At 39.0% G+C, this 12,036-nt stretch overlaps 1 protein-coding gene across 3 annotated transcripts in view; it reads right to left on the minus strand.

Annotated features, from left to right (window-relative positions):
• Window positions 1-12,036, minus strand: part of SLC25A12 (solute carrier family 25 member 12) — a 126,578-nt gene that overhangs the window by 96,721 nt on the left and 17,821 nt on the right. For 2 of the 3 annotated variants that reach the window (XM_042949128.1, XM_042949125.1), the window contains exons 1-2: window positions 5,066-5,124; window positions 4,049-4,102 (exon numbers count right to left, since the gene is read on the minus strand). In XM_042949128.1, coding sequence (XP_042805062.1) covers window positions 4,049-4,102; window positions 5,066-5,077 — 66 coding nt within the window. In that variant the 5' untranslated portion in view covers window positions 5,078-5,124. Of the gene's footprint in view, window positions 1-4,048; window positions 4,103-5,065; window positions 5,125-12,036 lie in introns of those variants that run through there. The other variant, XM_042949126.1, reaches the window with a different exon arrangement.

A 12,036-nucleotide genomic window follows, 5' to 3' on the forward strand; every position in this document is an offset into this window, starting at 1 on the left:
CTTAGCTTGACAACTGGTTGTCTAACACACAGCACAGTCTAACACATAAGAATTCATTTGTTGGGCTCCAACTTTATGAACTTGTAGGAATCTGGAAAAAGCAGAATCCTAGTGAATATTATTGCTCCTTTTTTTAACTAATAGAAAATATAGGTCATCAAAATTTGAGAAGCGATGAACACAGAAAAAATAAACCTATGTCCCTATACTCAAAATAATAATGCTTCACTTTTCTAAAGCCCTTTTCACATACTTTTAAACATATATATATCAGCATTTTCAAAGAGAAGTATTTTCCTGTTTACAAAAACAAATGAGTATTTGTGAATTTAGACAGTTAATGCCACAGATCTAAATTTACAAAAAACAGCTTTCAGTTGTATTCCAAAATTCAAAATTAAATCTCTCTGTAGTCTTTAAATATCTCACTGATCCAGAACTCAAGTAACCCCCAAATCCTACCAAAATCAAATTATACTAATAACATAATAATTTTAATCTTTGACCATATCCTTTTTTTTTGAAACTACTTTAAACTCCCATGGGACGATTCTCCCTCATTCTCCTCCTCCTCCTTCTTTCCACTTTAATTATGGATATCACTTATAAATCAGTCCCTTATTCCTGGTCCTGTTTCTTTTATATTTAAACTCCTCGGGGCGCCTGGGTGGCTCAGTCGGTTAAGCGTCCGACTTCAGCTCAGGTCACGATCTCACAGTCTGTGAGTTCGAGCCCCGCGTCAGGCTCTGGGCTGATGGCTCAGAGCCTGGAGCCTGCTTCGGATTCTGTGTCTCCCTCTCTCTCTGCCCCTCCCCCATTCATGCTGTCTCTCTCTGTCTCAAAAATAAATAAAAACGTTAAAAAAAAAAAATTTTAAACTCCTAACCACAAGGATTTATCTACCATCTGTACAAATTTGTATTTCTCCACTCCTGTCAGATTTAACATATTAGGACATACTTATTTAACAATGAAACTTAAACTTCTCTCCCCCACCAATAATTCCCAAAATAGATGCCTTATCAATTAACATCCATCCAGATTCACTACTTCTTACTTTACTTCTATATTTAATACCAAACTCAATAGATTCATCCCTTACAAAGTCCCTGGTATTCTTATTCCTTCCCATTTCCCCAGCCATCAGACACTCCAGGTCATTATCTCCCACATGTATTATTTCAATAGCCTCTTAGCTGATCCCCCTACCTACTTCCAACCTCTCCACACTTTATCCAACATACACAAAGAGATGTCAGAATTTACCACTTCAATTTGCCCACTCAGAAACCCATAGTGCATCCCTACTGTTTCAAATCCAAACTCATTGGCCAAATGTTCTAGGTAGTTACGGTGCAAAGGCACTTTTTTTTTTCATCACCTAAGTAACCAGATTGTTTTTTCCTTTAACTTAACAAACACAGCTGCCATTAGCACCTCATGTACTTCTAGCTTTCAAAAAATTACCCACCCCCCATTTAGAGACCCCCCCCCCAAGTGATTTAGTGTAAGGGTTAAGAATACAGGTTCTGCAGTTTGATTGGACTCCAGCCTCCACCACTTAAGAACTAAATGACATTAACCAAGTCATTTAACTTCATCTATTTAACAGGGACTCCAACCCTACCTCCTAAGGTTGTTATGAAAATTAATGTAATACCCTTAAAGCACTAGGCCAATGCCCAGGACACCGGCGAATGATCAATAAATGTTAGCCACTGTCATTATTATTACAGCCACTTTTATCCAGGCAAGCCGATTGCTCTACCAGAGGCTATGTATTTGACTTCATTATTCTTGACTCCCTCAACTGCAATCTGTTAGAGGTGGAATGGGTTGAGAAAGGAGCTAGTCACATGTCAATTACCATCCAAATCTTGGCTTAGTCCTCTCCTTCGATTATTCAACTGATGCCTACTGCTAAACTAAATACAAGTGCACACATGGCACACAGCAAATAGTCCTTAGTAAATATTTCTTGGGCTGATATGTTAAATGCTAACGAAATACTGTAGTTAGTATATATTTTTTGCCTATTTTCTCTAAAATATTAATAAACCGTATGCTTCTAAAATAAAACTGCTCCTAAACAGTGTCCTATAGCTTCAAGTAGCTACAGTTTGAAGTACTCAAAACAGGAATAAAAAATTCTAATATGTTACTTAGTAACTGTCCTCAAATAGATTCAACTAACTATATTCTATCTTTCCAGCTGGTGAAGGTAAGTATCTGTGATGTCTTATCTATCAATTAATTCTTGGGTCAGTGCTTTATAACTAGTACTAAATGCACTGTTATTAATTCCACAATTTTTCAATATAAAAATAAAACAAGGGCATCATCAAAATAATGTGCAAAAAGATAATGATAGGGGGCACCTGGCTGGCCCGGTCGGTAGAGCATGAAACTCCTGATTTCGGGGTTGTAGGTCGAGTGTAAACATTACTTAAAAATAAAATATTTTTAAAAAATGATAAGATTTTAAAATTGTCAAAAAGCTAAGCATAAATAGTCCCAGTTCTTTCCTTGTATTCTTATCCTTCCTCTCCCAAAAAACCAAACCCATGCAGAAGCACAGATTTTTTTTCCATAGGATTTTTAAAGCTGAAAGGACCTCAATTCCCATTTCCCAACATCCCACTGAGTTCCACATGAGAAGGTGAAGCCCAGAAAGGCCAGATAGATAGCTACAGATCCAATAATCAAAATGAGGCAGGAGCGGGAATTGAACCCAGTGTTCCTGACACCTAGGTCAGTGCTCTTTGCACTACATCATGAACCATTTCAACTGATTTCTTCCATGCCTACTTAATATAGAAAATAAAATTAACTGTATCACATGAACATCTCACAAAACAACTAAGTATAATCATAGTGTGGTTAACACTGACATATTTTACACTATTTTTAAGAACACTTGTGAGGAACAAAGGTTTCAAGCCAGAAACAGACCATTTCTATTATAATTACTTATGTTCTGGAAATGATCCTTCCCTTTATCAGATTTTATAAAATCTAAGATTCCAATTTTCGCTAATTTTTTTTCATGAGTTACACACGGTATGGTCATCTATGCAGCCTCCTCCCCAACAATAGCTTAAGCAATCCATGTCTCAGATAAAAATGTCATCTAGTCCAGGCTGATCAGCATATGTTAGAATCTGTTCCTAATATAGAATCATACACTTTTGGAGTTGGAAGGAACCTTGGAGATCACCTCTCATTTTACAGAGGAAACAAATACCCAGCAGGGACCTGCCCAAGGTCAAAGTTTCTATATAAGAACCCAGGTCCAGAACAGAAAGTTTTCAAAAGAAGATTTCACAGAAAAACACAATACTTAATCGAACACCTTAGCTTGTCTCCCTTTTCATCTATTTAAGTACAACTTCCTGCATGAGGAACTTCTGAAATTTAAGAAAAGAAAGCAAAACAAAAAACTAAGCCAACTTGTTTTAAGTCTACGGCCAAGTCACTGATCTTAAAAACTTAGAAGGTAGATCTTTGCAAGAATTGCAGACAGTAATATTTTATAATAAAACCCCAAAAGGCTATCTATGAATATAAATAAGCAGAGGGAGAAAAGACACACACATTAACAATATTCTTATCTCGCTAACAAATTACATAAATGCTTATAAACAGGAAAACTATAAACTTGCAACTTTCAAGAAAGAAAGAATATTAATCACCATACATAGTAATTACACAAGAGTGTCTATATGTTTTGAAGTTATATTTTGATCATAGTGCTTAAGGGAAGCTGGAAATTGTTTTTAGTCTCCTTTCACATACTTTTAAGTCATGTTAAAAAACAAAATTTTGAGGAAAATATTTTATCAAACCTTAATAAAAAGGAAAATGTGTATTCACACCTTAACAAAATAAGAGAATTACAAACTACATTGTCTACCCATGTTTTTAAGAATAAACGGGGGAAAAAAACAGAATGAAAACAGAACATTCCTGAAAGTTAAGGCCTGAGAACCATTAAGCTTACACTTTTTTTTTCCCTCAATAAAAAAAGGTGCCACACAAGCCAATTTACCTGGAGGAATATGTTTCTTAACTCATGAGGATCACCTCGCTTGGTTGTTTGCACCTGTAAGGAAAAAAAGAAAAAAGAAAAAGCCAGTTAATGCTTTACTAGAGACCATATCATCTCTTCAGATTAGAGTTCACAAATGCTAACAAATCAATGCTCTTATCTTTTATAGGGGCATTTCGTTTAAAACAAACCAAAAGTATTAACACTGATAACACCTGTCAAATTGGAGATCTATGGCTACAGAGTGGAAGTACAGGTGTGAAGAGCTTAATATACAGCAAATCTACCAGATTTCCTCTGGACTGGAAATGGAAGGCAGTGAGGATCAATCTCTTATTTTATTCCACATCCACTAGCAACACAATAGCAACCACCCACCTCCAAATCAAAAGGCCAGGAAGAACAGGGCAACAGAAAAGTTAAAACACCCAAATCAATCGCCTGGCCTAGCAGCTTTTCTCCCCCACGGAAAGCAATCCAGAATATAATTATCTCTGCGCCCCTGTCTTTCGCCACCCAACCTAAAATACGAAAGCTGCTACATTTCCAAATACTTTCGACATCTTGCCACCAGCAGCACAAATGCCAACCACTGCCCCCAGCCCCACCGAAGCCCCAAATAACTCCAATTCCTCACCCCCTCCCCCACTGCAATACACAGATGCCTTAGGTTATCCCCGGCTTTACATGCCACTTCCTCCCACTCCCTTTCTGATGGCCTCCAACTCCGGGCTCACAATTTCACGCACCTAAGGTAGGGCACTACTCTTCCTTCACCGACCTGGTCCTCACAAGCCCCTCCAACTCATAATCCCTCCTACTTCCCCTCCCCCAGCCGGGCATCCTCTCCCTCCGGTCCAAGCCCCCACACAGCTCTCCCACCCGCAAGCTGGAGCCCCAGGATACGCTATCTAAGAACCAGGCAACGAAGGAAATGGTAAGAGGTGAGGGGCTGGGGGCAAGGTCCCCGGGATGTCTCTTATGCAATAAAGGCAGCAGCAGAGAGTCGGGAGTCACCTTGACCGCCATGCTGTGCTCGGAAGCCGGGGACGAGCGAGTGAGCGAGCAGGGCCGAGCTGTCAGGGCGCGCGCGCGCCGCCTCCCCGGCCGCGCCCGCCCACCCGCTCGCCGGCGCCGCGCGCGTCCCTATGCAAATGAGCCCGGGGCGGGGCGGGAAAAGGGCCCTGAATCCCCGCCAGAAAGGGAGCTGGTCCCGGCCGGCGACCTGTCTCGCTGGGGAGGGGAATAATCCTCCCATAGGCTAGACTGGAGTGCCAGCCCTGGGATTCCGATGCGTCGCGTGGTTGCCTACTGCTCAGTCGCCGCCTGGAAAGTCCCAGGTTTCTTAAGGCCTCTTAATGGGTGTGGCTTTGGGCACCGACTTCAGCCAAAGTCATTTAATCCTGAGACTTAAAGGAACGCTTGGGGCCCAGACTGAGTAAGATTTCGAAAAGATCAGATGACATGCCCCATTAACGATACTAATAAATGAATTAATGACAACTAATGGCAAATATTGACAATGAAAAGGATTGGGGACCATGCACTCTGGGCAAAACCTAAGGAAATATAACTTGAGAAATCTGCCCCTAAATTGGCATCGGATGAATATGCTTAATATATTTGTAATTCTTGTACTACTATAAAGCTTTATTAGTAGACTCACTCCACACTCCTAATCATCCAAATCCTTTGTGCAATGAGGTGGGGCACAAATGCATACAGAAAAACAATCCAGGGGCGCCTGGGTGGCTCAGTCGGTTAAGCGTCCGACTTCGGCTCAGGTCACGATCTCACTGTCGGTGGGTTCGAGCCCCGAGTCGGGCTCTGTGCTGACTGCTCAGAGCCTGGAGCCTGTTTCGGATTCTGTGTCTCCCTCTCTCTCTCTCTGACCCTCCCCCATTCATGCTCTGTCTCTCTCTGTCTCAAAAATAAATAAATGTTAAAAAAAAAAAATTTTTTAAATCCATCTGTCCATGGACAGGACTGGTACTGAATTCTGGCCCAAGTCACCGGTACACAAAGATTGCCGGCCCTGCCTAAGTAGTAGCTCTACCTGGAACCAAAATAATGTCTCTAAAACTGAGTTCCGCCACTATGACTATATTGAGGTATTGGGCCACATAATGATTCACTCAACATTTACTGGGCATCTATTACATGCCAGACATAGTCCTGCTTGTAAAAAATACAAAAACAAATAGCATTTTGTCCCTAACTTCTAGGATCTTACAGATGGTTAATGCTTGCCCAAACCCCAACCTTAAGTATATTTTATTTGTGACTACAAGCATACTTGCTGTTTTTTTTTTAAAGCTAACAACATAAGATTTATTTTATTTATTTTTATTTTTTTATTTTTTAATATATGAAATTTACTGTCAAATTGGTTTCCATACAACACCCAGTGCTCATCCCAAAAGGTGCCCTCCTCAATACCCATCACCCACCCTGCCCTCCCTCCCACCCCCCATCAACCCTCAGTTTGTTCTCAGTTTTTAACAGTCTCTAACATAAGATTTATTTTAATATCACTTAGCTCTATGATCCCATCCCTCTCCACCCTCTTTCACATTTCCAATGTTGAATCTAACAGGAGCCTTCCCTTTTCTCCAGTCTCACTAATCATGTTTGTATTAAGTATCCAAGTTAATAGAAATGAGGAAAGAGGAATGGAGAATGTAAATTGTTGATAAGGAATGCTACATTACTAGTACTCCTATAATGAGCTTTTCTGCTGCAGTTGACATAACTGTTTACCACCATTCTTTCTTCAACTTGTTCAAAGTTCTTTTAAGAATGTTGTTGGACATAAGGATTTACAGATTCATATTTTGTTCTTCTACACCCTTATGCCCCTGATACTTTGCTCTCTCGTTTCATGAAATTTCTCTAAGTAGGATTCTTAAGATTTTTTTTTATATTACTTTACAAGGGAAGAATGTTTAGTAGGCCAAAGTTCCTTAGTTTGAATAAAAGTACTTAAGGGAAAGGAAGACATTTATTTAAAATAAAAGTATTGGGGCACCTGGGTGGCTCAGTCAGCTAAGCAACCAACTCTTGATTTTGGCTCAGGTCATGATCTCATGGTTTGTGAGTTCAAGACCCTAGAGGACTCTGCACTGAGAGTGTGGAGCCTGCTTGGGATTCTCTCTCTCCCTCTCTCTCTACCCCTCCCCAGCTTGCACTGACATGTGCACTCTCTCAAAATAAATAAATACACATTTAAAATAAATAAATAAACAAAAGAATTATTTCCTATTGGAATACATTGTTGGCCAAATCTATATAGTTGGAGTGAAAATTTAGGGTCAGACTGGCCACTCCTACAGAGGAAGACATCACATTTAAACAGAGCCCACTACAACAATTCATAGATATAAGCACCAAGCCACAACGAAAATTTTCTCAAATAAAAATAGCCAACCTTTTAAAAAAATTATACATATATATATATATCTATATCTATATATATGCATATATATACATATATATGCATATATATAGATATAGATATATACACACACATATATATATATATGCCTTAAAAAATAGCTGATTTTTTAGTAAGTCCAAGAGCTTCACTGGTGCCAATCTAGTTACAATGGAAATGATGTAATAATTTAAAACTAAATTAGGGTGCTACACAGAGAAAATAGAAAAGCTCAGCTACCCTAAATAAATATGGATTTTGCTAAATTTTTTATCCATCCATATAATAAACAATAAAATGGACAAAGGTATTAAAACTATCTACTTTAAGGAAATTAAATATTTAAAGGAATACAAAAGCCCATGAGCTAGAGTTCCTACACTGAAGAACTTTCCAACCTATCATTCTGTTGTAATGATTGGCTCAGTCAGTTAAGCATCCGACTTCAGCTCAGGTCATGATTTCACAGTCTGTGAGTTCGAGCCCCACGTTGGGCTCTGTGCTGACAGCTCAGAGCCTGGAGCTTGCTTCAAATTCTGTGTCTCCCTCTCTCTCTGCCCCTCCCTGTTCACGCTCTGTCTCTCTCTGTCTCAAAAATAAATAAACACTAAAAAAAAATTTTTTTTTAATTAAAACTTACTTTTGCTTCAATTGCAAATGACAAGGATTTAGGGAAAACTTAGTCAATGGGGTATCAAAAGACAAACCTGTCAAATAAGATTCACAATATATTTGGGAAAAGGTAGTAGAAATAGTTCAAAACTTTTCACAGTTTTTAAAATTATTTGCCAATATAGTAATTTATAACTCTTTCCTTAAATTGCAAATGACATTTGTAAACATGAAATAATTTTAAAACTATGGAACAGGTTGAAAACTTGATCATTAAAAGTCTATAGAGAATGACATTTAGAAAGCACAGTTGGCAGTTAAAGGCTAAGAAACTGTTGCAAATATATTTATGTTTATATATTGTCATTAATAGTCACTTTTTAGAATTGGTTTCACAAGAGATTCAGTATGTAGCTTGACTGAGCTGGGAATTTAAATATGCTTGTGAAGTTGTGGCCCATGAAAATAATATATACCCCAGATGTAAAACCAAAATATGGGTTTACTAGACAAACCTGCAGAAACATGTTTCTAACTCCCAAACAGCTTACATTATATTAATTTGAAACCAGCCAATCACTTTGTGGGTGAAAGTTAGAATTATACTAATGTCTAGTGCCCTAATAAGCTAAAATATAATAATTAAAACAAGAGACAATTTCCAATGAGCCTGTTCTGCCACAACTCTTGGCCCTCCTTCCATCTTTAATAACATACTATTTCTGTTTATCTTTTAGCCTCCTCTGATTATTTTACTGACATGAATACATTTTTGTTCTTGTTTCCATATCCCACATAGCTACTAGGAGTGACATCTTGCAAGAAGTAAATCCAGGTGGTATATGAACACTTAGTAGAGCATTAGGATATCACTGACTAATTAAACCAGGAGTGAAGCTCTTCACTGGTTAAAAGTACATACGGCATCATTATGATGAAGAATAAGCGGCATTTTACGCCTGCCATCAAGATGAAACTCACTTAAAATATCTGAAATAGGGGCATCTGGGTGGCTCAGTTAGTTAAGTGTCCGACTCTTGGTTTCCACTCAGGTCATGAGCTCATGGATCTTGAGTTCCAGCCCTGCATGGGGCTCTGTGCTGACAGTGTGAAGCCTGCTTGGGACTCTCTCTCTTTCTCCCTCTCTCTCTGCCCATCCCCTGCTTGTGCTCTCTGTCTCTCTCAAAATAAATAAGTAAACTTAAAAAAATAAAATAAAATATTTGAAATAAATAGTATGATTTGACTTTGGCACACATACACAAAGGATGTTTGAACATCTGGAACTAGAATATAAAATGGTTCCTTTTATTTTACTGAAATATTACAAAGCTTTCAATTTTATTTTATTTATTTCCTTTTAAATTTTTATTTTTAAGTAATCTCTACACCCAACATGGGGCTCGAACTCACAACCCCAAGATCAAGAGTCACATGCTCCACTGACTGAGCCAGCCACGTACCCTCAAAACTTACAGTTTTATAAGATGTGCTTTTAACTCCTTCTTTGCTAAGAGTCTATATGGGGAAATGGCAAGGGGTAGACTAGAGAGACATATGAAGGGTTGAGTGTCCAAGTTTGAGAAAATTGTGTTCTAGATGGTAGGCTGAACTCAAAATCAATCAATCAGAAATTATTAGTTCAACCCGAACCACTCATAGACTCTAGATAAATGAGACACTTTAGGATTCCTCCATACTATACAAATATACTCTCTGTATGCACATTTTCTCTAGTTTAAATAAATTTTTTTTTTTGGTGGAGAGGGCAGAGTGGGATACCAAAAATCAGGTGAAATAGTTGTACTTCTGGAGTTACATCTTCCTAAACTGTTCTTCCTCACAATCTGACTCTGAGTCCTATAAATTATGCAATGAGGATGAGTAGTCTTATTTTTGGACCACAGTCTTCTTTATTCCCTTGTGGAGACAATAACAGACAGTTTTCTTTTCAATGGATTTTGGAAGGAATTCACAGAATGACCTTCTGTAGAGGTTTAAGTCTGTGAGGGCCCTATCACTATATTAGTCATGTGAAAGCTAATATTTAGTGGAAAACCTTATGATCAGATGGAGGATTGAACTAGATGAACTTTAATGGTTTGGTTTTTTTAACACTCTAATGTCATGATTAAGAGTGAGCCAAATTTTAGCTAATAAAAACTTATTGAGTGCCTTGTGTTTACACTAAATTCACTGTTGCAACTATAGGAAATAAGAAAAATAAATAGCATGATCCCCATTTGACCATGGCAACTGCTATTATTCATTTTTTTGATGAAGAAAGCTGAATGATACCAAAACCTTCTGCATGTGGCAAAGGCCAAGGCAGCTGTAGGTAATAATGGGGTATTGCCACATATTCCCACTCCAATCAGAAGTATGTAAATGGGACAACAAACATCTTGCCAGGTTCGTGAGCCACTTACCTCTCTCTACCCTATCCCTGGAGATTTACCTGGATCTCGTTTTTGCCTCCCTTCTATTTATTTTTTTTTTAATTTTTTTTTAACGTTTATTTTTATTTTTGAGACAGAGAGAGACACAGCATGAACGGGGGAGGGGCAGAGAGAGAGGGAGACACAGAATCGGAAGCAGGCTCCAGGCTCTGAGCCATCAGCCCAGAGCCCTACGCGGGGCTCGAACTCACAGACCGCGAGATCGTCTCACAGACCGCGAGATCGTGACCCGAGCTGAAGTCGGACGCTCAACCGACTGAGCCACCCAGGCGCCCCACCTCCCTTCTATTTAGAGGTCAATAAGGAAGGATGCTAGGGATCTGGTCCAAAGTAAAGAAAAAAATTTCACTTTAAAAATTGTGCCAGGTGGGGCGCCTGGGTGGCTCAGGTCATGATCTCACGGCTGGCCACATCAGGCTCAGTGCTGATAGCTCAGAGGCTAGAGCCTCCTTTGGATTCTGTGTCCCCCTCTCTTTCTGCCCTTCCTCTGTTCATGCTCTGTCTCTCTGTCTCTTAGAAATAAATCAACGTTAAAAAAAAATTATAAAAATTGTGCCAGGAGAAAAGCAAAAGCTTCATATATCCAAAGTAACTTGAAAAATAACAAAGTCAGAGGAACCTGGGTGGCTCAGTTAGTTAAGCATTCCACTCTTGATTTCAGCTCAGGTCATGATTACAGGGTCGTGAGTTTGAGCACTGCACCAGGCTCCATGATGAGCATGGAGCCTGCGTGGGATTCTCTCTCTTCCTCTCCCTCTGCCACTTCCCTGCTCATGCTCTCTCTCTCTCTTAAAATAAATAAACATTTAAAGAAAAAAAAGAAAAAAAAAAACAACAAAGTTAGGGGACTCACACTACCTGACTTCAATTTACTGTAAAGCTAAGGAAATCAGTACAGTGTGGTACTGGCTGACATAAGGATTGATAAATAGATCAATAGAACAAATTAGAGAGCCCAGAAATGGATCCAAAATTATAAAGTCATCTGATTTCTTTTTCTTTCAATGTTCATTTATTTTTGAGAGAGAAAGAGAGAGAGAGCCTGCAATCAGGGGAGGGGCAGGGGCAGGGAGAGAGGGAAACACGGAATCCAAAGCAGGGTCCAGGCTCTGAGCTGTTAGCACAGAGCCCGACACAGGGCTTAAACTCATGAACCAGGAGATCATGACCTGAGCCAAAGTTAGAGACTTAACCAACTGAGCCACCAAGGCGCCCCTAAACTCATCTGATTTCAAAGGTACTAAAACAATTCAATGGGGCAAAGAGTCTTTTCAACAAGTAACTCTAGAATAACCAGAAATTTATATGGGAAAATAAACTTCAACCTCTACTTCAAACATGCACCAAGACTGATTTGAGATAAATAACAGACCTAAATACAAAAGCTAAAATCATAAAGCTTTAAGCAGAAAACATAAAAGAATATCTTAGTGACTCAAAGGTAGGTAAAGGATGTTTATTCAGGACATTAAAAAGCAATAACC

This window comes from Panthera leo, chromosome C1 (genome assembly GCF_018350215.1).
Source record: "Panthera leo isolate Ple1 chromosome C1, P.leo_Ple1_pat1.1, whole genome shotgun sequence".
In the NCBI taxonomy this organism is placed as follows: domain Eukaryota; kingdom Metazoa; phylum Chordata; class Mammalia; order Carnivora; family Felidae; genus Panthera; species Panthera leo.